This window comes from Paroedura picta, chromosome 17 (assembly GCF_049243985.1).
Source record: "Paroedura picta isolate Pp20150507F chromosome 17, Ppicta_v3.0, whole genome shotgun sequence".
Classification (NCBI taxonomy): Eukaryota; Metazoa; Chordata; class Lepidosauria; order Squamata; family Gekkonidae; genus Paroedura; species Paroedura picta.
Window position 1 is genome coordinate 10,641,088 of NC_135385.1, and position 26,455 is coordinate 10,667,542.

Sequence of the window (26,455 nt, forward strand, 5' to 3'; positions counted from 1 at the left end):
CAGCAACTGGCAAAGTCGGAAGAGGCCCCAGCGGAAATAAGATCCATTCCCATTGCAAGAGTCTTACTGGGGGACTCCGTATGTCCAGCAGAGAGGTTGCTCTGAATTACCTCCCCCCCCCCACATAACCATATGTTCCCTTAATTGTCCTTTGGCAAAGGCTGGATTATAATTAACAGCCACCGGGGAGGAGCTCAAGGAGGGCTTTCCCCCCCCCCCATTGGCATCCTGCCCCTGTTATGCAGAGAGAGAAAGAGAGAGAGAATTCAAGCTCCCGTCAGGCACCAAACAGTCCCCACACAGGAGACTGAGGGTCGTCTCATTGTGTGGCAGGTCCACATTTCTGTGGCTTGGCAATCTGGCATTTAGGCTGAGAGATTGTGACGGGCCCGAGGGCACCCTGGCGGGCTCCTATGATTGAGTGAGAGAGTTGGACCCGGGTTGTCCCAGTCCCCCAGCGTGGCGCTCTTAACCACTGGGCCACGCAAGCCCACAGACGTGGTTTCTCTCTGCATTTAAACCGACCTGATTCCTCCCTGGGAGTTCCGCCTTGGGGAAAGGGCTGCATTTCAGGGCAAAGGGGAATCAAACCTACCCCCTTCCCGCTCACGAAGCAAAGCCGATGGATTTGAAGCCAAGAACTGTCAAGGCCTTGAGAGTAGAAAGAAAGAAAAGAGAACAGAACAGAGAAAGAAAAGGGGGAAAGGGCATCCAGTTCCTTGTTTAAAGGGGTGCAAACACGGATGAGAGGCGCGCTCAGCAATCCGCTGCCCCGTCCGTCACTGTGCCTTGGACTCTGCGTTGCTCCTCAATGCAAAGAGTTATTCCAGCAAAGGCAGAGCCTTCCAGGGGCTCACGGGCCCTGCGATGTTCTGTTTTGCGGCTTTTATGGCTCACTAAATTCTCAATTCACTAGGAGTTTGCCAGCAAGAGCACCGTGCAGATGTTGCTGCGCAGCTTAGAGCTGAGAATCATGCGGAGAGTCAATTCCCACATAACCGAGATGAACACCCGGCCCCCACCGGAGCTGGTGACGGTCATCATGAACGAGGCCGGAGTGACCGAGGAGGTACATGGAGAGGATCGGCGGTTTCTTGCTCGGGGGGAGGGGGGGGAGTCACTGTTGGCCTTACAAGAGTGCGAGTGTAATGCTTAATGTTGGCGCTCGGCTAAGCATAAGACAAGGGATGGCTGTGCTAACCATTCCTCCCGAAAAAGCCGGCCCTGACGGCTGAGATGCCTGCTAGGGATGGGCCGAAGCAAGCTTGGGTCGGGGGCAAGAACGGTTGTGGAAAAGCCATGCCTCCAAGCCTTTTTGAAACTCTCCTCTCTGTGAGAGCTGGCAGAGGGAGGGGCACAGCTATATGCCCCCTGCAGGCCCCTTTGCTGTGTGGGTAAGAATCTGTTGGTCCCGGGCCCCTGGGAAATCCGCCTGGCCTCGACCAGGGCCAGGGCCATTTCGGCCTTGGCCCCTGCCTGGTAGAACGATCTCCCGGAAGAGCTAAGGGCCCTGATGGAGCTGTCTAAGTTCTGCAGGGCCTGGAAGACAGAGCTCTTCCACCGGGCATTTGGCTGAGGGCAGGAGAGGGTTGACTAGAGTTTGATCAGGGGTCCCACCTTGGCTGAGCATCTCTGTAATACAGCACAACCAATGCTGATAGGAAATTATGTGGGGTGACAGTTCCGCCACCTTGTGAGTTTTTGTGTGTGTTGCTGGGGTTTTAAGGGGGGGTTTATGGGGAAATGGTTGTGGTTTTAATGGTTAGCCGCCTCGAGGTGACCAAAGGCGTGAGAGGCGGGATATAAATCCAAGAAATGGGTGGGTGGGTGGATGGATGGATAGATGGATGGGGTGGATGGGAAGGAAGGAAGGAAGGAAGGAAGGAAGGAAGGAAGGAAGGAAGGAAGGAAGGAAGGAAGGAAGGAAGGAAGGAAGGAAGGAAGGAAGGAAGGAAGGAAGGAAGGAAGGAAGGAAGGAAGGATGGATGGATGGATGGATGGATGGATGGATGGGGTGGAAGGAAGGAGGGAGGGCAGGAGGGAGGGAGGGAGGGAAGGAAGGATAGAAGGAAGGAAGGAAGGAAGGAAGGAAGGAAGGAAGGAAGGAAGGAAGGAAGGAAGGAAGGAAGGAAGGAAGGAAGGAAGGAAGGAAGGAAGGAAGGAAGGATGGAAGAGATATGGGGGCAGCTGGCAGTCCGTGGACCCCGTAGGCGTCTCAGCCCACTTGGGAAAGGAAAGGCGAACGAGTCCCTCCGGCTTCTCCAGCTCCTGGTTTCTTCCCTCCCCCCCTTTGCAGCAAGCACACACGATTGTGGACAATGCCCTGAAGCTTCATGCAGAGGACAGGATCGGGATGGCAGACTTTGCACTGGAGTCTGCAGGTGAGAACTGCCATGGGGAGGGGGGAGAGCTTTTTCGCCCGTTCTCAGAGGCTCAACGCTTCAAAACCTAACCAACGCAAACGTTTTAACATCCGGCTGGGCTAGCCGGAGCAGCTCCCGGGTTCTCACGCCTTGCGGGAGAATCGGAGAAATAAGAGAGCAGGTGCCGCCAGATTCGGGAGCCGCGGGGCCATAAGGGATTGTTGCACTAAGCCAGGCCTCCCCTCGGGCACTAATAATGTGGGCGGGTCTCTGGTTCAAGTGGGGAGGTGCTGAGCTTTGGCGTGCAAAAAGTCACCCGCTCAGATCTCGGTTCGGAGTTGGCCAACGCGCTTCCATCTCTCCCTGTGGCAGGATCAGAGCATTGGCCCCCAAAACTGCACTGTTCCTCCCAGGCTGGGCGGCTCCGTGAAGGACGCCACAAGAGGGTGACCGGGCATGCTTGCCTGAACAATCCCCGAAAATGCAGGCGGGGGGGACCCGGGGGTGGTTTCCCGTAGCCGAGTCCTTGTAATGTGGGGCTCAGCAGCTTCTGGCAGGCTGAATCACCCTTTGGGGTTTCTGGTGATGTGTCCTGGGAGTGGGGTGGGACGTGACCCCTGCCTTGTCTCCCCCAGGCGGTAGCATCCTCAGCACCCGCTGCTCGGAGACCTACAATACCCAAACAGCAGTCATCAGCCTTTTCGGGTTCCCCCTCTGGTACTTCTCCCAGTCTCCTCGCGCGGTGATTCAGGTAATTCAAGCGGAAGCCTCCGTGTCGATCGCTGGGTTCGATTTGCGGGCCGACTCTCTCTCTGGCAGGCTCGGCAGGGAAAGGCAGCCGTTGGGTGGGCGTCCCAAGGAACAAGGGCCAGAAGGGCCGCTTAGAACCGCTCTAGAGGGGGCCGGTTTCCGCAGATGGGCCAGGACTGGACCAGGCAATTTCCCTCCCTCTCAAGTCCCAGAGAGGAGAAAAAATATTCTGGGTGATGATGCCATTGCCAGTCGCTCTGCTTGAGGCTGCTTTTGAATCGCCACCTCACACGTCTTGAACGATTTGTTCCCAAAAGGCCACCGTATGCCGGCAGGTCCTTCGTAGCCAAAGCGTTAGTTTTCGGCCTGCGTGCCCGACCCAGAGCTTTCTCTGTTACTGAGCGTCCGACAGCAGTATTAACCCCCCTTTCCCCATCCATTCAGCCTGAGGTCTACCCGGGAAACTGCTGGGCGTTTCAAGGATCGCAGGGGCATTTGGTGATCCGGCTCGCCATGGATGTCCTTCCAACAGTTTTCACACTGGAGCATATTCCAAAATCGCTTTCGCCCAAAGGAAACATTGACAGCGCCCCAAAAGAATTTGCCGTATACGTGAGTGTCACCAGCAGCCAAGAGGGATGCTTTTGCTCAGGTTGAACGGTGATTCAGAGGGTTTTGGTTCATTCAGCCAGCTTGGTGCTGCGGTTAGGACTGCAGGCTTCTAATCTGGCAATCCAGGTTTGATTCCCCACTCCTCCTCCCCATGCAGCCAGCTGGGTGGCCTTGGGCTCGCCATAGCACTGATAAAGCTGTTCTGTGAGCAGGAATCTCAGGGCTCTCTCAGCCTTCCCCACCTCACAGGGTGAGAGGGAAGGGAAGGTGAAAGTAAGCCGCTTTGAGACTCCTTCAGGTAGAGAAAAGCGGCATCTAAGAACCAACTCTTCTTCATTTTATGATAGCCCTGATTTAGGGCTTGCTTCCTTTGTAGTCGTATCTAAGAGCTGTGGAAGGTCAAAGCGCTGAACAGCTTAGGATCTTAAAAAAAAAAACAAATGGGAAAGGACTTCTAGCAAAGCATCATAGAGACCTTATGGGCCAAGTGCAGACCCACTGGCTTAGGTCTTCCAAGCACTTGGCTGGCATTCCTCACTGCTCCAGCCAGATCCCACCTCCTCAGTTACAGCTAGTGCTTTCCTTAGTTTGGGGTGGACTGTCTCACCCACCTTGGTGTCCAAAAGAGATGGGGGACTATTTCCCCTCTGCCCTTGTGTTTTGGGGGCATTGAGAGCCAGCTAGGTGTCGTGGTTAGGAGCGCCAACGTCCAATCTGGCGAGCCGGGTTTGATTCTCTGCTCCTCCACATGCAGTGAGCTGGGTGACCTTGGCCTTGCCACATCATTGGTAAAGCTGTTCTCACAGCTGTGCCTCTTGCGAGGAGAGGAAAGGGAAGGCGATCGCAAGCCGCTTTGAGACTCCTCCTGGTAGAGAAAAGCGGCTAAATTTGAAGCGGTTTAATTCCGTGTGTTTTCCTGTCTCCTTCAAGTTGGAAGTTTCTTGACCTGATAGTTTGCTCCCTTGCAATCTTTTAGGAAGCTGAAAATCGCAACATGAAAGTCAGCTTTGTTATTGCTTGGGGAAATATTCACAGTCCCATCTCTCATGTTTGGTATAGTGGTTAGGAGTGCGGACTTCTAATCTGGCATGCCAGGTTCGATTCTGCGCTCCCCCACATGCAGCCAGCTGGGTGACCTTGGGCTCGCCACGGCACTGATAAAACTGTTCTGACCAAGCAGTGATATCAGGGCTCTCTCAGCCTCACCCACCTCACAGGGTGTCTGTTGTGGAGAGAGGAAAAGGAAGGCAATTGTAAGCCACTTTGAGCCTCCTTGGGGTAGAGAAAAGTGGCATATAAGAACCAACTCTTCTTCTTCTTCAGTAATATCAGGGCTCTCTCAGCCTCACCCACCCCACAGGATGTCTGTTGTGGGGAGAGGAATGGGAAGGCGACTGTAAGCCGCTTTGAGCCTCCTTCGGGTAGGGAAAAGCGGCATATAAGAACCAACTCTTCTTCTTCTTCATTTGTAAAAAGGCAGCAGATACGACCTCCCTCCCTCCTTCATTTGCCTCCTTGTCCTTTGAAGGAGGGATTCCTTTCATTATAAAAAGGTGTTTTTTTTTCTTCTTCCTTTCGCGTCTCTTCTCTCAAACGAAAGCGCTGTTAAAATTTTGTTTCGGCAGGGCCTTGCAGATGAATACGACGAAGAAGGCGTCCTGCTAGGAAAATACATGTATGATCAGGACGAAGAAGCATTACAGATGTTCCCAGTTACGGTAGGTTGACCTCGCTAGGAAATGCAGTTGCCAGAGGCACTTGGGTTCCCTCTCAGTCTCCGTTGTGTCTTTGCGGTCTCGCTCTTTCCGCACCCGTGTGCATAAAGACCGCAATGCGACCCAGTGGAGAAGGCCATCTCGGTGTCACAAAACAATTGAACTGAGGGACTGCCTCCCTGCTTATGCCCCTCAAAGAGCTTTACGCTCCGCCACCACCAACCGGCTAATGGTCCCTGGCCCTAAAGAAGCCCGCCTGGCCTCAACCAGGGCCAGAGCCTTCTCAGTCCTGGCCCCCACCTGCTGGAATGAGCTCCCGGAGGAGATCAGGGCCCTGACGGAGCTAAAACCCTTCCGTAGGGCCTGCAAAAGGGAGCTCTTCCGCCAGGCATTTGGTTGAGACCAGGCATAACCAACAGCGAATGAAGGGCCCCTGCTTTCCCCCTCCCTCCCAGAACTCTCTGGACCTGTTTGCACTATTACACTGTTTTGGCATTGTTTGCATCGTTTGCACTGTGACTAATGATCAGTCCTTAGTATTAATGTTATGGTGATTTACATGTTCTGGATTGTTTTGTGGATCATTTCTACGTTTCATGCCAACCGCCCTGAGCCTCCGGGGAGGGGCGGTATATAAATATAATAAATAAATACGTCTGTGGCCAACAACCTTAACATTTCCAAAAGTAAGCGAGGCTGTGCCTTTTCCTGTCTTGTAGGAGGTGGTGGACAAGGCGTTCCGGATTGTTGAATTAAAAGTGCTTTCCAATTGGGGAAATCCAGAATTCACCTGCCTGTACCGTTTCCGTGTGCACGGGAGGCTTCCCGAGTGAATGCGGCTAAGTTTTACCTGCTAGTACAATTCCCACCCCCACCCCCGGTTATATATGTATATAAGTATAGAAAATCCCAACTTAAATTATATCCCTGTGGCTCGTGGGGCTGTATGGTTTGCCCAGATAGACGGTTAATGTGTGTGCCACAAAAGCCCTCACATATTTATTTATTTTTTTAAAAGTTGCCTCTGGAGTTAAGCTAGAGATTTATTGAGTTAAGGTTAAGCTAGAGATAGAGCCCACGGCCTGTGGAGGATTTGCTAAATATGTACAGGCGTTTCATATACTGTAGGTTAAAGATATAAAATATATAAATATAGTTATAATGATAGGTCTGTAGAAATCTAAATTGGGGAGCTGAGAGGGTGGGGGCTATTTTGAATAACTCTTTCATTGACTAACTTATTTTTAAAGAGCAAAAAAAAAAGGGAGGGGGGGGAAATAGGACCTTGTGCAATGTATTTTTGTAAGTGCTTTTTCCAGAATATTTGTCTCTGTTATCTTTTGCTGCCTTTCCAATTTGCTGCCTTTCCTATTAAAAATGTTTTAAGAGTTTTGATTCCCCCTTCCCCCACCCCCCTCTGCCCTATAAGTGCATGTAGTATTTCAAAGTAAGTAATAAAGTTTCTTTATTTGTTTGGAACGTGTGGTGAATGGTTCAAAATCTCTCAGGGAACGAGCGCTCCTCGAGAACCAGTCGGATCGCAAACGCCCTTGCGTAGCCACAAATGTTTGCGTGTGGCACCAACTCCCTTTAGAATCTGTGATCGCCTCACAGCAGGCAGTTCACTGGGAAAGCAACACACGATAACTTGAGCGACAACCTGGATGACGTTCAGAAAGATTAGCCAGCTTGTCATTGCTAACTCTCTCTCTGTCTCTCTCTCTCTCTGTCTCTCTCTCTCTGTCTGTCTTTGTCTCTCTATCTCTTTCTCTCTCTGTTTGTCTCTGTCTCTGTGTCCCCCTGTCTCTTTCTCTCTCTGTGTGTCTCTGACTCTCTGTCTCTTTCTCTCTCTGTTTGTCTCTGTCTCTCCCTGTCTCTGTCTCTCTCTTTGTCTCTCTCTCTCTGGCTGTTAGCTGCAATGGCAAAATAGGATCCTGAGCTGGCATGAAACTGGTTGGATATTAGGCATGTAGTTATTTGTGGAGAAGGATGGAACACCTGGGGTGGGCGGGTATGGGGTAGGGTCGCCAGTCCCAGGCTGAGAAACTCATGGAGATTCGTAGAGGGTGGAGCTTGTAGAGGGCAGAGACCTCCAGCGCTCTCCAGGCCACCCTCCGGAGCAGCCATTCTCTTCGGGGGAACAGATCTTTGTAGTCTGGATGTGTAATTCGGGGAGTTCTCCAGGTCGATCTATGGGGTGCCCTGTGGTGTCCCTACTATAACCCAGTATGGTTATGAAGATTGGCTAGGGAGCCACATAGATGAGGGAGGTATGTCTGTTAGTGGGGTGGGAACTGGAACTGGAGCTGGTTTGGGCTCGATGCCTGGCTAATCTTGGTCTCATCTGGGGCTGGGGGTGGGAAGACCGTCCACCCACTTCAGCCTTGGTGCAGAGAACTGGGGGAGGACCAGCTCAAATCTCCTTTTTTCAAGTGTGGCGTAATCAGTCAAAAAACATTCCATCAGCTCTCATTGACAAGCTGTTAGGGAGAGGCTGAACCTGGCCTGTCCATCACCCCTGCATTTGGGGGGAAGCCCCCAAGGACACTCTTTTTATACCGCCCTTCCATACGGCTCAGGGTGGTTTACATATAACGTTTTGGGGTAATAAATGGAATGGCCATTAGTCTAATGGGTTGTTGACTACTGTTTGATAAATATAAATTGTAGAAAAGAGCAAAAATTCAGTAGTGCCTTAAAGTGTTGAATCTGACAGAAGTTAAGTCAGGTTACAAGCTTTTGGGAGTCACTGTAAACTACTTCAGATACAGCTAGAACATGAGTTTATCTGTCCTCAATACTGGACAGCAGATGAATGATAGAATTAGGTGTGATACGAATAAGGGTAAGAGGCAGGGAGAATCAGCAGTGGTAATGAGACAAGAAACCTAGGTCCCGGTTCACTCCAGGAGGCTGCTTTGTCTTCGGCTTCATTCTCAGCACTCAATCAAACTTTATTATAGTCATTCAGACCAAGTTGTAGGAAGTCAATACATAAAAGACCAAAAGAATACAGCCATTAAACGTAATACAATTTAAAACAGATCACAAAATGGAACTTAAAATTATGTTGCTTTAGAGCGTCGGAATTTTACAGCGGCAGCACCAAACGTAGCCAGCTTCATTCTCTAGTCTTAACCTCCCTTTTGAAATCCCTTTGTAAGGAACCTGCTGTTCTTAGGCCAGCTACCAAATGTTTATTTTTATTTTATGTCATTATATATAAACATACCACCCTCCCTTGCAGCTCAGGGCGGTTTGCAGTGAAAAATGGAGAACAGGGAGGTCCTGGAAAGCTGAAATGTCCCCTCCACACACACACACAGGGTTTTGCATGTTGTGGTTTGTAATATCACACTTCTTTGTCACAGAGACTGGATTGTTTGTCCAGAACAGAGGGTGGAAGGGCATTGAGCAGGGGTAGTCAAACTGGGGCCCTCCAGATGTCCTTGGACTGCAATTCCTATGAGCCGCTGCCAGCATTCGCTGGCAGGGGCTCATGGGAATTGTAGTCCATGGACATCTGGAGGGTCGCAGTTTGACTACCCCTGGCATTGAGGATGGCCTATTAGACTGGCTCTCCAGAGGTGCATGGACTACAATACCCATGAGCCCCTTCCATTGGCAGGGGCTCATGGGTATTGTGGTCCATGCACCTCTGGAGAGCCCCAGTTAGACCGCCCCTGCATTAGAGGATGGGCAGGAATCTTATAATTCTTGAGAGAGGGGGGGGGGGAGTCTCCAGGGCCCAGCTGGAGGTCGGCAACCGCGGCAACTCTTTTCGTTCCAGCGTCGCCATGGAGACGTCCCCCCCTTCCCCGCGCGGGCCGCGTCACGTGGGCGGCGCGTCGCGCGACGCCATTGTTGCGCGTGTCCCTCGCGGGCCGCCGTCCCGCCTCCTTCTCTCCCTCCCCCCGCGGTCGCTGGGCGGGGCCGACGGAAGCCGGGCAGGCGCTGTGGCGCAAGGCGACTCAGGCGGCGCGCGTCTGTCGCCCCGCAGTCATGGCGGCGGAGCAGGAGGGCTTGAAGGGCGGCGGCGGCGGAGGTGGCGGCGGCGCGGCCAACAGCAACGGCGGCGGCGGGGGCAGCGCGAGGAACCGCGGCGGCGTGCAGCGCGTCGAGGGCAAGCTCCGCGCCAGCGTGGAGAAGGGAGACTATTACGAGGCGCACCAAATGTACCGGACGCTTTTCTTCAGGTACGAGGGGAAGGGAGGGGGGGGGAAGGCTGCGCGCGCACCCAGCATCCCCTTCCCGGCCCCGCGCGCGCGCCTGCCCCGGCCCCGCCTTCTTCCAGAGGATTCCAGCCGGCCGCGCGCCCTCCGCCTCGCCCCGCACGCCATTGGCCCGGTCGGCTGCCGCTCAACCCGCCCCCGCCGCCTGATTGGCCGAGGAGGAGGGAGGGGGTCTGGCGGCGGCTCCTGCGTAGGGAGAAAAAAGGGGAGGGGGCCGAACTGCGAATCTGGCCTGAAATGACCGGGTTGTTGTTTTTTTTTGGTAGCTTTGTACAACAGCCTTGCGAGGGAGGCAATGGCAATGCGTGGCTAGAAGTCCCCCACTCCCCAAATGCCAGGGGGTTGGGGTGTCCTCATTTGTGCACAACAACCCTGCGAGGTAGGCTAAGCCGAGACTGGCGTGAGGTTGCCAATCTCCAGGGGCATCCTGGAGACTTCCCTGACTAGTGCTCTGCAACTAAGAAGGATGATAACCTTTTTGGGGGAGCCTAGGATGCCTCTGATCTCCAGACGGGAGAAAATGGATGCTTTAGAGCAGGGGTAGTCTAACTGCGGCCCTCCAGATGTCCATGGACTACAATTCCCATGAGCCCCTGCCAGCGGTCCCTTCCAACAATGCTGGCAGGGGCTTATGGGGATTGTAGTCCATGGACATCTGGAGGGCCACAGTTTGACTAGCCCTGCTTTAGAGGGTGTTTTTGATAGTATTACAAACTGCCCTCCCCAGGCTCCACCTGGGAGTTGGCAACGCCCTCTGCCTGTTGTCATATTCCCTTTCTCAATTCTGTTGTCGCAACACCTCTGCGAGGGAGGGTGGGCTGAAAGAGGAGGACGGGCTCCGAGTCCTCCAGAAATAAATTCCCTGGATTGCACGCCCTCCTTTTTATCCTCCCAACATCCACGAGAAGTCGGTGAGGCTGAACCGAAATAACTGGTCCGGTGACTCACAGCTGGTATGATTAATGGCATTCTTTGCCAGTCCATGTGATCCTCGCAAGAGCCCTGCGTGGGAGACTGAGAGGGATTTGCTGGTTCAGGAGCGCTCAGCAACCTCTCAGGGGTAGTCAAACTGCGGCCCTCCAGGTGTCCATGGACTACAGTTCCCATGAGCGCTTCCTGGCAGGGTCTCATGGAAATGGTAGTCCAGGGATATCAGGATCACTGAAGCCCAGCGTAGCACATAGGAGGCCAGCGCCATGGACAGGAGGGGTGGCAGCTGCACGCAGGCGCCAAGCTCTGGGCCTGGGCTTTGGTGATCCCCGAGGCGGCCGAACGGAGCCGAAGTGCACCCCCCTAGTTGCAATCCAGCTGAAGGGAAAAAATGCCTTGTCATTTTGTCCCAGAGGCCTACTTGGCAGTCGGAGAGAGGTAAACAACAGCAGCTGATAAGTACCATCCTATTAGTACGCTTCTATAAAAGGAGTTTGACGCTTTTCCGCAGGCCTGAGTTGGCTACCCTGATTAGGCCGAGGGAGACAGACTGGCCCAGAGTCGCCTAGTAAAGCTTCACAGCAAGGAGGGATTTGCAGGTGAAGCGACAAAAAAGCATTTCCTGTCGGCTGGCAGATAAAACCTAAATCGGGGATAAAGCCTGATTAAACAGCCCTGCCATCTGAACGCTACAAGGGAAGACTTGCAGCCCATTCCACCAGGAATTTGTCCTTCTGGTTTCCGATCACTCTTCTTTTCAGGAAGGGGAGGGAAAGTAAAGTTGGCTGGGGAGAGGCAGTACATCCGGCTAAATATTCGGAAAAGGTTCCTGACATTTCGACTAAACACCCAAGGCCTGGTTATTTTGAAGGTTTAAGAAAGAACAAGCAATACGCTTGTCGTAGGCTGGCTCCTAGAAGTTCAGGTCACAAATAAACCTGTTTATCCACAGCCAGGCTGTGGGTAGGCGTGCTTGGAACTCAGCGGCGCTTGCTCCTGAGTAGACAGGCTTGGAATTGTGGCGTTTCTGGCCGTCTTCACTTTTGTGAGCGGCCTGCCTTTCCTGAGAGCGGCATGAATTCCAACATCCTTTAGAACTCAGGGCAGTTGGCAGTCTGGACCACAATACAGCCAGCTAGGAGTTAATAAGAAGACACTGGTTTTTAAAAATCTACCCAAGCATGACGGCTTTCCCAAACGGCTCCCATTTGGCCTATAGGCAGTTTGTTTGGGAATGGATTTTCGGTGCCCACCTTCATCCCCCAAAACCACCATGTATGTCCCCTTGTTGGTACTTTGCACATGGATAGTGTGGAGTTCAAGGGTGTGCACTTGGTGATTCTACCTAATGTCTCTTAAGTAGGATTGATGCTCAAGGTTAATTAGGGGATAACAACAGCCTACAGATCTGTGTCCAGTCACGTAGGCCGGGATCATGAGTGTCCCAAGGGGTTTGGGAAAAGGTTGGGGGAGCTTGGTCTGTTTAGTCTGCAGAGGGGATCTGAGAGGGGATCTGATAACCACCTTCAAGGATTTAAAAGGCTGCCATATGGAGGATGGAGCAGAATTGTTCTCTCTTGCCCCAGAGGGATGGACCAGAATGAATAGGATGAAATTAATTGAAAAGAAATTCCATCTAAACATTCCATCTAAAGTTCCTGACAGTCAGAGCGGTTTCTCAGTGGAACAGGCTTCCTCAGGAGGTGGTGGGTTCTCCATCTTTGGAGATTTTTGAACAGAGGCTGGAGAGCCATCTGACGGAGAGGCTGATTCTGTGAAGGCTCAAGGGGGTGGCAGGGGACAGGGGATGAGCGAGAGGGTTGTGAGAGTCCTGCAAAGTGCAAGGGGTTGGACTAGATGACCCAGGAGGTCCCTTCCAACTCTATGATAATATTCTATCCTTAGAGAGAGAGGGGGGCGTAGCAGTTCCTATTCTGCCTACTGCCCGTGTGTTACCAAGTAGCTGGCACAGGTAGGAAATCTTCAGGCACAGAAAGCAATTTGAGGTGAAGTCAGACCGTGATGGGTCCCTCTAGTTCAGGGAATAATCCCTACTGGCTGACCGCTGTTCTTCAAGCTCTCAGGCTAGAGCAAGGTCTTTCGCGAGTGAAGTCAGGGACTGAACCCGGAAGCATTCCGGACATACAAGGCCTACGCTCTGCTGATCGGCCATGCCTCCCTCCCCAAATCAGCATGCCGTTCGCTAACTTGCTTTCCAAATCATGCCAGGTCCCGGAGAAAAGCAGGGCTTCGGCAGGGAGAAGGGCAAACGGTGGGAAATGCTTATCCCTTAAGCGCTTTGCTCTAGGCAAGAGAAGCCAGGGAAAAGGAGCTTGGAAGAAGGCAAAGAAGGATGGGATGCGGATGGGAGAAGGGGCTTAAGGTGCTGTCCTAAACACAGTTACGTCCTTCTAATCCAATTGACATCCACGCACTTGGGAGGGTGCAGCTCTGTTTAGGATGACACGGTTAATATAATTACTCTGGGCTTGGCAGCTAGGCCAAGGAAGGGTTTAGGCGTGAGGAAGGGTTTAGCCGTGAGCTGAGCTGAGCTTCGGGGTAGGCGAGTTTGAGGCAAGGGCATCTGCCTGGCTTGACTCTTGACAGCTGAGCCAGCCGTTTGCCTCGTCGGCTTCCTGTTCTTACCCGGGTTGGGGGCGCACAAGGGTTCCTCTCCGCTTCCCTTGCCTTGCCAGAGCAGAGTCCTGGGCCAGCTTGAGAAACTGGAGCCCTTGGCCCGAGGGAGGTTTTGAATTCCAGGAGAGCTTAGAGCTGATAGCAATGCTCTCTGTCGCCCGCTCTGCTCTTGGCAGGCGCTGTCCTGGAATCGACAAGCCGGTCCTGGCGGTTTGCGTAGTCAACAATCACGTAGCTAAAATGACCGACGTGCGAGCCAGAGCCACATTCTTCTCCTGCTTGCAAATGCTTATCATGGGAGATTGTTAAAGCTCCCCACTTGACTTGCGACGTCTCCGATCGCCCGCTTTCCTTTCGAAAAGGAAGAGGAGGAAGCCGACAATATAAACTCTTCCTTCTCAAAAGCACACGCAGCAGGGCAGGTTAGGTGTGTTTTATCTTGTCTCAAACTTGTTACTTAATTGTATTTTGTATGCTCCACTTCCACCACTCAGAGCAACATAACTCTGTTTTCCCTGGCCACTGGTAGACCTCAGTTTAATCCCCTTTTAAAGCTGTGTACCTGTGGCCATCACTACATCCTTTATTATTATTTAGTAAAGGTAAAGGTATCCCCTGTGCAAGCACCGAGTCATGTCTGACCCTTGGGGTGACGCCCTGCAGCGTTTTCATGGCAGACTCAATACGGGGTGGTTTGCCAGTGCCTTCCCCAGTCATGACTGTTTACCCCCCAGCAGCAAGCTGGGTACTCATTTTACTGACCTCGGAAGGAGGGAAGGCTGAGTCCACCTTGAGCCGGCTGCTGGGATCGAACTCCCAGCCTCATGGGCAAAGCTTTCAGACGGCTGCCTTACCACTCTCCGCCACAAAAGGCTCTTTATTATTTATTGTTTATTGTTTATTATTATTTAATTTTTAGACTGCCCTTCTCCAAACAGGTCTCAGGGCGGTTTATAACATAAACAGTTAAAACACAATAAAATCCCCATAAACCCCCCAATTAACATTAACTTTGGCAGCCAATTCCACATTTTGATCACTCGCTGTGTAAAGAAGTAACCCAAGGCACTCTGACCGTTACACCAAACATTTAGACGGTTGACACGGAAAATGAAAATAAGGGTGGGTTTTTAAAGTGGTCAGATGTCCCAGAGATCACCTTCTGGTGGAAGGAAAATAGGAAGCAGGACTATACAATGAAAAGGAACCTGAGGTTTTAAAAATAATACTTCAGCAGATACTCTAGGCCAGGGGTAGTCAAACTGCGGCCCTCCAGATGTCCATGGACTTCAATTCCCAGGAGCCCCTGCCAGCATTTGCTGGCAGGGGCTCCTGGGAATTGTAGTCCATGGACATCTGGAGGGCCGCAGTTTGATTACCCCTGCCCTAGGCATTTATCCCTCCTCCAGCTCTTGTTGTTATTTACATGTAAGTGATTTGTTCCAGAGGGGGCTAAAAATAAATGCACTGCATAAAAACTGCATCCATCTGTGCATCTGGGGGGCCAGTTGTTACACATCCCTGCTTCCTGCTCGGCAGAGTGGTGCAAATTGTCTTATGCGGATCAAAGCCAACCACTGGCTTCTAAGGACGTTTCTCTGCTTAGGATGGCCCTGCACATGAGTTTACAGGCAAGTACCCAGGACAGATTCAAGTGGGTCGCCGTGCTGGTGTGAAGCGGCAGGACAGATTTAGAGTCCAGAGTCCTCTTTACGATCAACCACTTTTTGTTCAAGGCGTGAGCTTTCGTGTGCGCGCACGCTTCCTCAGATGCACGGATGGAATGGGGGGGATCAGTTCATGCTTACGGGCAAGCGTGAGGGCCAATTAACGCACAGCAGAATGAAAATGGTGAATGGGTGCCAGAGATAAATGGGGAGGATTTGTTCGTGTTCACTTAAATTTGGATTTGTTCGTGTTCACTTGAAAGGGAATTGCATGGGAAATACTTTGAATTCAATCAAGGTGTCCACAATAAGAGAACAATGGGCGACTTGATAATCAGAATCATTGACTAGAATGCTAGAATTATGGGGTTGGAAGGGACCTCCTGGGTCATCTAGTCCAACCCCCTGCACTGTGCTTGACACTCACATCCCAATCGCTCATCCACTGTCCCCTGCCACCCCCTTGAGCCTTCATAGAATCAGCCTCTCCGTCAGATGGCTCTCCAGCCTCTGTTTAGAAACCTCCAAAGATGGAGAACCCACCACCTCCCGAGGAAGCCTGTTCCACTGAGGAACCGCTCTGACTGTCAGGAACTTCTTCCGGGTGAAGAAGCTGCGGATACCTTGCCCTTCTGACCCCTGCCTGTCCTCTCGAGCATGGAAGCATCTATCTATAGCATATATAGTATTCCAAAGGACGTTGCATTATACTAACCATAGTTACATACAATCTACTTGTTCAAATCGGTGATTCCAGTTAAGAGGTGAATTACAACACCGAGGACTCAGGACAGCCAGTGTAGCCCTGCAGATTCCATTTCCTGGTAGGCCACGCCAGTAACCACCGCAGCATTCCTCTACGCCCACGACGCTACGCGATCGGGAACTTCAAATGCGACTGGTTTTGTCTTTTAAATGCTCTGGAATCCAAGCCCAAGGAAGGCTGAAGCCGTACATGAAACGACCCAAAGAGGAGCTGATACCCTGTCTGTCCTAGCCGGTTTTCCTTTGTAACCTGTCCAGGTATTCGTAGAAATCCCTGCAGAAAAAGATTGTCCCCTCTAAGAAGCTGTCCGATCAGCTTCTATCTTTAATCTCTTTGTCTTCTGTAGCATTCCGGCTCTTAAATGCCTTTTAGACAGTTGCAAGAAGTACCCAGAAGCTTTTCTCTGTTGCTGGCAATTTCCCAGTGTGGAATTAATGGTCCTTGCATATCTGATAGTGTTTGTCCCCTGGTCAGATGTTTACGAGATCAGCCGTGCGTTCCTAACCAGGTGCCCCTTGAATGGACTGGGAAGATGCTCTGCTTTGGATTGGGTTTAGGATTGCCCTGGGACCATTGTGGCCCTGTGGCACTCCTGCAGTGTTTTCCAGGCCGGAGATGTTCAGAGGTGGCTTGTGTTTGTCTGCACACATCACAACCTCGGTATTCCTGGGGGGGGGGGGAGGTCCTCCCCTCCGCATACTAGCCAGGGTCGACCCTGCTTAACGTCTGAGATCTGACGAGATTGGGGTAGCCCAGGCAGCGCTGTGTCGTTTCTGTAATGGCAACGGCTAAGAATAAGAATTGCTTTTATAATTGGCCCTCAGAGCAGGCCACAGGAGTCGGTAAAACGATCAGAAAAATCGTAACGTCAATTATATAAATGCAATAAAACCAGTCTGGTTCAGTAGCCCCCAGTTCATTCAGGTTTTGATGGTGGGGATTCCAATCTTTAGAATAAGTCCACTCTGAATTTTTGACAGTGAGAGGAGCGTTTCTCGCAGGTCTGTCAGAGCCCTCCGATCTTAGGCCTGGGGGAGCAGCTCTGTCTAGCAGAACGGGTTAGGGTCTTGCAGGGCCCTGATCTCTCTTAGCAGAGCAGGGGCCAAGGCTAGTTTCAGTCATTTGGCCCGAGGGTCTTCGCACGTTTTGGTCCGATGATCTTCATGCTCTTTAGTGGGCATGAAGATATGCACGTTCTTTTTTCCCCTCGTTGGATCAACATCAGCAGCGAGATGGGCTTGCCTGTGCCAGGATCCCCGAGCAGCAAGGGACGATCCATTATCTGGACGCTTACAGGAACCTTCAAGGGTATAACGAAGCCGCACTTGGGGCTGGGGCATCGAGTGCCAAACAAAACGCTTTGCTGAGTGGGGTGGGGGGAGGCATTTAGTGCTTTCTTAACATCTGATGTGGGCATGCCCTGTTGCCACGTTTATAGAGTGGGCTAGGACCCCTTCCGTGGCTTCTGAGTGGCCACTCCAGGCAGCTGGTCCCTTCTCCAGCCTGTCCTCAGGGCCAATGTCAGTGTGTCCTCAGCCGCAGCTAATATTACCCGAAAAGCCCTGAGATAAGAGGCAGTAATGCACTTCCTGGAATGAATGTCCTGCAATTTGAGATTCTAAGAAGTGGGGGGGCGTTTTGAAGACGGGAATTCTGGTGCAGGGAGAGATGGAGGTTGGATGTTATTGGGGGCGGGGGGGGTTGACCCCGGGCTTTGCTTCCGGGCAGAGGGCCAAACAGGGCCAGGGGCTTAATCGTCCTCCCGCCTCCCGGAGAGGGGCGTGGGTGGGTTGGCGCCACTCCCGGGGTCCGTTGCTAGGGGCAACGCCCCTAGATTTGGCATGTGCTTCTCCGTGCCTGCGTTTTTGCTGGCTTGCTCGGAACAGCATCTTTTAAAGGCTGGCTTGAAATTCATAAGCCGGGTTGAATGTTTAGTTTGCGCTGCATGTGCAAGTTATTTTTTCTGATTGTTTTAGCTGTGATGCGTTGTGCCCTGAGCTTGCCAGGGAGGGGCGAAATACAAAAATGAAATTATTGTTATTAGAATCGTAGAGTTGGAAGGGACCTCCAGAGATGCATCATCAGGGAATTCCCAACTACCTGCCCACTCACAGGGACCCCAATTCCATGTCCAGATGATGTCCCTTGCCCCCCCACCCCAAAATCCCCCCATAATCCCTGGTCAGTCTGGCCTGGAGGAAATTCTCCTTCTGACCCTAAAGTGGCGATCAGCATTTCCCTGGGCATGGAAGGAGGGGCCGCAGGAGACAAGCTCAGACACTGTCTCTTCCTGCCCACCCACTTACAATCTGCCTAAGTTCACAGAATCAGCATTTCTGTCCAATGACTATCGAGCCTCTGCTGAAAAACCTCCACAAACAAGGAGTACCCACCACCTCCCGAGGAAGCCTGTTGCACTGAGGAAGCGCTCTGACTGTCAGGAACTTCTTCCGGAGGTTTAGATGGAATTTCTTTTGAATTAATTTCATCCCATTTGATCTGGTCCGTCCCTCTGGGGCAAGAGAGAACAATTCTGCTCCATCTTCTGCATGACAGCCCTTCCAAATATTTGAAGATGGTTCTCGGATCCCCTCTCAGTCGTCTCCTCTCCAGGCTAAACGGACCAAGCTCTCCCAACCTTTCCTCATATGTCTTGGTCTCCAAACCCCTCACCATCCTGTAATGATGCATTTGATTCTTCCTACCTAAACGCAGAACTATGGAAATTCATTTTTGCCCCGTTTTCCAGCTTGTCGAGATATCGCAAAGGATGCTGAGCATTCATAAGCATGTCTCTCGGTGCTGGGGGTAGATCAAGGCAGGTAGCTGTGTTGGCCTGTCTGCAGCAGCAGAACACAGCAAGAGTCCAGCAGACAAACCAAGAACTGTGATGTTCATGAGCCATAGCCCGCCTCTTCCGACGGCTCTTTTCTCTTGGTGCCCCGTGATCTGGAAACCTCTCCTTCCCTCTCTTTGCAGGTACATGTCCCAAGGCAAACATGTGGAAGCGAGAGAACTCATGTATTCTGGGGCACTGCTGTTCTTCAGTCATAACCAGGTAAGGCCTTTTGCACAACCGGGTGGGGACGCTGCAGCAAAAGGTCCCGGGGGTCATGGGGAGGAGGGGATGCCCACAGACATAACAACCAGTGGCTTACCTTGCTGAAGGGAGTGGCCAACTAACGCCCCACCTTGGGGAAGACCTCCAGGCAGCCACACAGAATGCTCATATGGCTGCCCTTTCCTTAAAATCTCATGAGATCCTTGAGGGGCACAACTCACGGCATGCACCTGGCTGCCCTTCGTCCCCGTAAAATGCTAGTCGGCGTTGAAGCCTAGCAGAGACAGGAGGGGAATGCTGTGAAAAAGGGAGAAGGGGGAAGTCTCCTTTGAGAGACCAAGGGGCACACGGCACATGAGATTGGGGGCCGAAGTCAAGAGGGGGTAAGACTGGGGGAATGGATCCAAGCCGGCAAGTGCTTGAGGGCGGATGTAGTGACAGCCAGCGTACATCACCGAGGCTCGAACCCGATACTTAGCTGCGTTCCCAACTCCCCCCTTCCCCTTCTGTGTCTCCTAGCAAAACAGTGCCGCTGACCTGTCCATGCTTGTTTTAGAGTCGCTGGAGAAATCGGATGCTAAAGTGACCGATGAGCTCTTAGGTGAGAGATTTCCCGATTGAACCGTCCTTGGCCTTGGGAGCATCACCCGCTGAGGGCTTCCCTGTTCTCGTGGGGCCCTGTGGAATGAGCCGGCAGACTCCGAGGACCGTTTTTGCGAACGTACCTCTGACAGCCTGCAGGCGGGGCGTCCTCCAGGGCATCAGAGTCACGCTAGAACACATGTTGTGGCTCGCCTCTCCTGAACATTCGGCTCCAGACCGCATTTCTGAGCGTGCTTTCAGAGCTACGCTGCCTGGTCATTTCTCTTTCGGGCTGCTGCCGCCGCCGTAGAAAATGCCTCACAGGGTTGTTTTGTTCATATTCCTTCCTTAGAAAACCTGGCGAAAGTCTTCAGCCTGATGGATCCAAATTCACCCGAAAGAGTCGCTTTCGTGTCCAGGGCCCTGAAGTGGTCCAGCGGAGGGTCAGGGAAACTCGGGCACCCCAAACTGCACCAGTTCCTCGCCATCACCTTGTGGAAAGGTAGGTCCAGCGAAAACGTAGATCGCGCACCTTTCCGTGCACTTGACCCACTCACAAATCATCACTAAAGTGGATTGAAGGTGTATTCTTCAGCGTGTATTCAGGTGTATTCTTCAGCAAATGCTGGTGGGGGCTCGTGGGAATTGTAGTCCATGGACATCTGGAGGACCACAGGTTGAGTACCCCTGCTACAGAGGATGGAGCAGAGTTGTTCTCTCTTGCCCCAGAGGGACCAATGGGATGAAATTAATTCAAAAGAAATTCTGTCTAAACATCCGGAAGAAGTTCCTGACAGTCAGAGCGGTTCCTCAGGGGAACAGGCTTCCTCGGGAGGTGGTGGGTTCTCCATCTTTGGAGATTTTTAAGCAGAGGCTGGAGAGCCATCTGACGGAGAGGTTGATTCTGTGAAGGCTCAAGGGGGTGGCAGGGGACAGTGGAGGAGCGAGAGGGTTGTGAGTGTCCTGCATAGTGCAGGGGGTTGGACTAGATGATCCAGGAGGACCCTTCCAACTCTATGATTCTAGGAAACCACTTCTGGAAGTGAAGCACAACTTTCCAAGCTGTTTGTCCTCTGAGGTTGGAAGCAGGGAGATCCTGCGTGCTTCCAGGAATACTGAAATAATCCCGCCGGTTGCTTGGGGGGTGACTAAAATAGTTCCTTGAATTCCGCCCTGCGTCTCCTAAACCACTTATGACTCTGCTCAGTCTTGGGCAGGCGTATCGGAGGAGGGAGATCCAAAGAATCTTGGCTCCGACTCTCCTTGGGTTTAAATCCAGGACGAACGTGCTGGATTAGAAATTTGGCAGGACTTCAGGGCAGACTTATTGTGGGCGATCCGTTCCCTTATTCACCCTGCCCCCAAGACTTGCCAAGGCGTCTGGAATGCCAGCAGGCTGGTGGAATGGTTCTCCTAAGCCTTCGTTTGATTGTGGAAATATTCTACCTTGATGACTAATACACATCACACTTTGGAATCCCTCAATAAAGCGCTGTTTAGCGAAACTCCTTGAATGTCTCCCTACTAAGCTGGATTTAGCGATCTTGTGTTACCATTAAGCTGTCCTAGTTCCCTCTAGTTGGGTTATTGCCCTGTTTACTTCACTGTATATTTCTCTGTAATTCCCGTGGCATAGCTCAGACCTGTCTTGGCTTCTGAGGTTCTCGGCTACAAGGAGGTTTGCACCTTTTGACGTTTAAGATGTGCTCACAGCAGTTTTAGCACCCATGTGCTCCCTTCCAAATCTAGTAGCACCATAGAGACCCAACAAAATATTTCAGGGGTTCACGAGCCAGCCCTCCCGTTGTCAGGTGTCAGAATTAACTGCCTAAAAAGTGAATCATTGATATTGAAAATCATTGTAGACTAGCAACTGTAGAACAGGAAGAAAATCTTCCCCCACCCCCCCCCAGCGTCCACTTCATTGTAATCCTCCAGATATTTTCTACAAGTCCCCCCCCCAAAGACCTTGTTAGTTCCTGCAGTGCCTCTAGACTCAGATCTAGCAGTTCTACTTCAGACCAACACGGCTTCCCTCTGGAACAGTCGTGATATGCTTAGCTCTCTCTACAATTTCAGAATTTCACATTTCTGTAACAAGCCATGATGTGGAGAGGAGAGGGGCCAAGGGACATAGTGGAGTGAGTAGGGGGGGAGAGGGTCTAGAGCTGGGGTGGGCAGAATGTGGCTCCCCAGGTGTCTATGAACTACAATTCCCATGAGCCCCTGCCAGCATGGGAATTGTAGTCCATATAAACCTGGGGAAGCCACCGTTTGTCCGCCCCAGTCTAATTGATCCTTCAGGTTCCTAACCTTGCCTAACCCGTCATTTCCAGAGATTTTCAAGCCTTCTGTCCTCCATAAAGGCTACTCCACAAAGGACCATGCTTGAGGGGGGGGGGACGTGCCACAAACGGGCCACTGTCTTTCGTTCTCACCGCTTGCTTTGCTTCCGTTTCTCTCCAGAACAAAACTACTGCGAATCCCGGTACCACTTCCTGCACTCCACGGACGGGGAAGGGTGCGCGAACATGCTGGTGGAGTATTCCTCTTCCAGGGGTTACCGCAGCGAGGTGGACATGTTCGTCGCTCAGGCGGTCTTGCAGTAAGAGCCTTTTACTTTCAGCGTTAATGTCCCCCCCCCCCCCCAGGTCACTGGGAAAGGAGGAGAGGGAAACGGCGCGGGCTTCCGTCTGTTTTCAAATGCGCTGAGCATTCTTCAGATTTGTCTTTAAAATAAAAAGACTTAGGAAAGCTGGATTAGCATGCCTCAGTAGGTAGACACCAAGCTGGGTCCAAATCCCTGCCAAGAACGCTTAGCTCTGGCATTTCTTTGGAAGCTTAAACGCTTTCCGTGTTCATTATCTCGATAATCCCTGCAGCGACTCTTTAAGATTGGCCAGTGTTATTCCCTGCAGCGCAGATACAAGAGTAAGGGAATAGTCCTTTGGTGGGGCTGTTGTTTTGCAGTAGAACATCTGCATCGCACACAGAAGGCCCAGGTTCGATTTTGGGTATTGCCAGTGGAAGAACAAGGTCGTGAGTGGTGTGGAAGACCTCCACTGGAGACCCCACTGCCCATTTGAGAAAATAATATTGACCTCAATAGCGGTACATGAAGCTTCGTTTTTTCAGACGCCGACATGGCTGAGCAGTAGGGAATGTGCTCTTAGAAAGGGGAATGAGAGCTGTTGACCCATCCCCCAGTAGACAGCGAGGGCAGGTCCCACGATTGTCCTCGAGGAAGCTTTGTCAATCCCAGCCGCTCAGGGAGCAGGGGCTTGTCCGGGAGCTGGCCTTGAAATGAAGCCTTTGAGGACTCAAAGCTCGGCTTCCTCTCCCCCCAGATTCCTCTGCTTGAAAAACAAGACCAGCGCGTTAGTGGTGTTTACGACCTACACGCAGAAACACCCCTCCATAGAAAGGGGACCCCCTTTCGTCCAGCCCTTGCTGAACTTCATCTGGTTTCTGCTGCTGGCCGTGGACGGGTAAGGTTCGTTTTCGTAACCGGGTCGCTCGATTATGACCTTTTTGCCTCCTCGCCTTGGTTTTTTACACTGGCATTCATGTGTGTGTGTGTGTGTGTGTGTGTCTCTTCTGTTTCAGAGGCAAGCTAACGGTTTTCACAGTATTATGTGAACAGTATCAGCCTTCACTGAAGAGGGACCCCATGTATAATGAAGTAAGTCATTTTCAGTCTGCACCATTGGTCCCTTTCCGTAGGACCACCTTAAAAGCACAGTGTGGAAACCTGCCCTTTCGTGGTCTTTGAACGTGCATGTTTGTGTGGAGGTCTTTTGATTTAAAAGAGGTGGGGGGCGCTTGGCTTTTACCTAGCACAACTGAGATTGTTTACATGGGGTGGGCAAACTCTGGCTCGCCAGATGTCCATGGACTACAATTCCCATGAGCCCCTGCCAGCCCCGAGCTACAATTTGGCCACCCCATAAGTGGAAATGCCAGTTGTAGCTGCCCCTAAACCTCCTCCTTGAAACCCCATAATATAACGGAGAATGGGTGCAGCAGGTACCCTAATGTCGCGTGATTCTTTGTTCTTTCATGGCTTTTCTTAAAAGATCTGTCAGAGCAGGGCGGTTGTGTCCAAGCCTAGAGTCTGCATTTAATTCTCTTGCCAGAAATCAATTAGATAGTGTGTGTACATGGAGTGTGGGTGTGCGTGTGTCCCATTTTGGGGATGAATTGGGAGTCATAACCCCCCTTGAGCCTCTTGTGGCGCAGAGTGGTAAGGCAGCCGTCTGACAGCTTTGCCCATGGGGCTGGGAGTTCAATCCCAGCAGCCGGCTCAAGGTTGACTCAGCCTTCCATCCTTCCGAGGTCGGTAAAATGAGTACCCAGCTTGCTGGGGGGTAAACGGTAATGACTGGGGAAGGCACTGGCAAACCACCCCGTATTGAGTCTGCCATGAAAACGCTGGAGGGCGTCACCCCAAGGGTCAGACATGACTCGGTGCTTGCACAGGGGATACCTTTACCTTTACCTTTTAACCCCCCTTCTCGTTTCCCCCCCTGCCCCTCCAGTACCTAGACAGGATAGGACAGCTTTTCTTCGGCGTTCCCCCAAAACAAACGTCGTCCTACGGAGGATTACTAGGTGAGTTTTCGCCAGAAGCCGTAACGCGTCCAGTCTCGGGAAGGGCCCACAGTAAACTTGCTTTTGTTCAGCTCGCAGCAGGGGTGGCTGTGGGCACCCTGCTGCCTGCCCAGCGGGTGTGGGGGGCTGCTCAGATTGACCACTGAACGTCCAATTGACTTGGCATATTAAAACAATGCTTGTTCAGTGGCAGCTGCCCCTACAGGGTTGGCTTTGTTCTCTTCCACTCCTCTTTCTCAGCAGAATATTTAAAATTAGCCCTCTTCTCCCTAACGCTTGGGCTTTCTCTCTGCAACTCTGCCTCCTGCAGCAGCCAATATGTGTGCCAGGAGTCTAACGCTGCACACGAGCTCAAAAAGATCGGAGAATCTTGGTTTTAGATCTCCCGCCCACAGATGCCCTTGAGGTCTGTCTGCATCTCTGCGGACGAACGCCTCTCTTGTTTGTAGCAGCTGGCGGGGGCAGGTGGGAGACGGAATCTCTGTGTTTGTGTTTCCTTGCATTTTTGCCCTGTGCCCTGCTCAAGGCGGCACGAAAAATTAAATTAATTAAAAACTGCAAAACGCCCAAAGCCCTCCCCTCCACATGTAACCGATTGACCCTTGACCCTGTCCCTGGACTTCCACCCCAGGCAATCTTTTAAACAGCCTGATGGTGGCCGGGGAGGAGGAGGACGCCGAAGACAGGCAGGAGGACAGCAGTCCCATCGAGCTCGACTGACGCCCGCCAGAGCCGTCGGGAATCTTTGACAAGCGCGTCCGTTCGCTCGGCCGCTCGGAAAAGACACTTTGGGGACAGATCCCGAGATCGCTTCTCCACAGGTCCAAGGGCTCCTCCGTTTTGTTGGGGTTTTTTTCTTTTCTTTTTTTTTTTTTAAAAAGAGGTTGCTGAGATGTTCATAACGTTTTGGTCTATATTATTTATATAAAAACGGCAGCGGGGCAGCCGAGAGCCGATCTGGTGTGACGGTTGGCGGACCTTTGAAACGCCGGCCGGTGACAGGCGGAGATATCAGCTGCCTCCCGTCGTCTCCTTAAGCGGCGTTCAGCGCTCCCTCTTTCACCAACACACTAAACAAAAGCAGAATGTGGAATGTGTGGCTTTATATATATACGCATACATTGAAGCCCTGCCTTTTGGGTTCGCTGATCGGATGAAGTGCTCGGATCACCGGGAAAGGCAGGATTAGAACTTCTGGAGAGGAGCCAGATGAGAGCCAGACCCTGGGAAAGTGGGCACAACAAAGAACAAATCGAGGAAAGATCCATTGTGGAGCCCTGAACGATTTCACGTAGCCCTTGACCTGCCAACCAATTCTAGCCTCCCCCGGATCTCTTTCTCCGCAGTCAGAATCTCTCTCCGACACCCAGGGCTTGAAGCAGAAGGTCTGTTTGTGTCGCGGGACTCCTGTTTCGGAATCCGGAGGCGAAAACGCCTCGTTCCCTAGGCAGGCGGCTTTCATTTCCGTGAGGGCTTGGTCGTTCCTGCCTGCACTGCCTAGCCAAAACGCTCTGCTTCAGCCGGAAACACAGCATGCAAAGATTTTGGAACCGGGGGCTCCTCGAACGCAAGGGGACGCCGTGGACCTCTGGGCTCTGTCTCGTTGGCTATTTATTTTTTATTAGATGATTTCTCGACTCGTTTTAACACTTCACGCGCAAGCAAAGGACGGAAAGGGCGAACTCGCGCCAGCCACTGCAAATCACACGCTTGGGTGTCAGTCTGCATCTCGTCTCATTGGGCGCCCGGCCCCAGCTGCCGGAGGAACGGCGTCAAGATGAAACGGGGCGGGGGAGGGGGACACACTTTATTTTTTCACATTTAAGATGAAAAGGCTTAGATTAATAACGGCGATCATGCATGAGGGGGAATAGCGCATTTTTATTTACTGTAAAAAGCAAAAAAACAAAACAAAAAGAATGGATTTGTGTTAATTGTTGAGTATTAAATAAATACTTTATACTGGGATTTTTTTCGGGGGAGCCTCTTGCCTTTTGGTTGCGTGCTTACAGTTCCACAGGCATCTATTTGGCTTGGGGGTCTGCGGTTTTCATTGGGTGGGGCACAGGATCCTTCTTTTCCAGGGCGGTGAGCCCTTTCCTTGACTGATGGGTCCAGCCCCCCAGCAATTCAGAGCTTGCCCCTTTGCTCTTTAGTCTTCCGCGTCTTACTCTTCCGCAGACTCTGCAAATCTGTTATTTAACAGAAGGGACCGCTGTGCTAATTTTGCTCCGTTTCCGGCAGTCGTTGAAACCCAAAAGCTTTCCTTTGTCGAGCGGCACATTTATTTGAATCGTTAACCCTTCATGCCCACTGCCGCTCTCCCAGACACATATATACCTTCCCTTTCCAACTTCTTGGACGCCTGCGCTAGGCTTATAGGGGCCACACGGAAGCTTTCTCTGGTCAACAACTTGTGGGGACAAATTCATGCGCGGACACTGAACTCAGGTGTGAGCCTTGATCTCCCCATCCCACCAGAAGTGCTTTTAAGTAGACACAAGGGTGGCGTCTGTGGTCTTGCTCCGA

The 26,455-nt window shown here is 51.9% G+C and overlaps 2 protein-coding genes across 9 annotated transcripts in view; both read left to right on the forward strand.

Moving 5' to 3' along the window:
- SUN1 (Sad1 and UNC84 domain containing 1) overlaps positions 1 to 6,919 on the forward strand; it is a 33,545-nt gene extending 26,626 nt beyond the window's left edge. For all 8 annotated transcript variants that reach the window (XM_077316919.1, XM_077316921.1, XM_077316925.1 and 5 more), the window contains 6 exons: positions 917 to 1,069; positions 2,297 to 2,381; positions 2,999 to 3,114; positions 3,558 to 3,725; positions 5,351 to 5,443; positions 6,160 to 6,919. In XM_077316919.1, the coding sequence (XP_077173034.1) occupies positions 917 to 1,069; positions 2,297 to 2,381; positions 2,999 to 3,114; positions 3,558 to 3,725; positions 5,351 to 5,443; positions 6,160 to 6,273 (729 nt within the window). In that variant the 3' untranslated portion in view covers positions 6,274 to 6,919. The remainder of the gene's footprint in view (positions 1 to 916; positions 1,070 to 2,296; positions 2,382 to 2,998; positions 3,115 to 3,557; positions 3,726 to 5,350; positions 5,444 to 6,159) is intronic.
- Positions 6,920 to 9,357: 2,438 nt separating this feature from the next.
- On the forward strand, positions 9,358 to 25,894 carry GET4 (guided entry of tail-anchored proteins factor 4). The gene is made up of 9 exons (XM_077316388.1): positions 9,358 to 9,636; positions 18,652 to 18,730; positions 19,253 to 19,334; positions 19,668 to 19,817; positions 21,782 to 21,920; positions 22,663 to 22,803; positions 22,922 to 22,997; positions 23,854 to 23,926; positions 24,558 to 25,894. The coding sequence occupies exons 1-9, from the start codon at positions 9,443 to 9,445 to the stop codon at positions 24,644 to 24,646; spliced, it is 1,023 nt and encodes a 340-aa protein (XP_077172503.1). The 5' UTR covers positions 9,358 to 9,442; the 3' UTR covers positions 24,647 to 25,894.
- Positions 25,895 to 26,455: the final 561 nt, after the last annotated feature.

Bases quoted from the DNA above. Each gene is read 5' to 3' on its own strand.
- GET4 (XM_077316388.1), top strand. From the start codon at position 9,443: ATGGCGGCGGAGCAGGAGGGCTTGAAGGGCGGCGGCGGCGGAGGTGGC. The intron at 19,335-19,667 runs GTGAGAGATTTC...TTCCTTCCTTAG, and splicing joins AGTGACCGATGAGCTCTTAG to AAAACCTGGCGAAAGTCTTC. The intron at 22,804-22,921 runs GTAAGGTTCGTT...CTTCTGTTTCAG, and splicing joins CTGCTGCTGGCCGTGGACGG to AGGCAAGCTAACGGTTTTCA.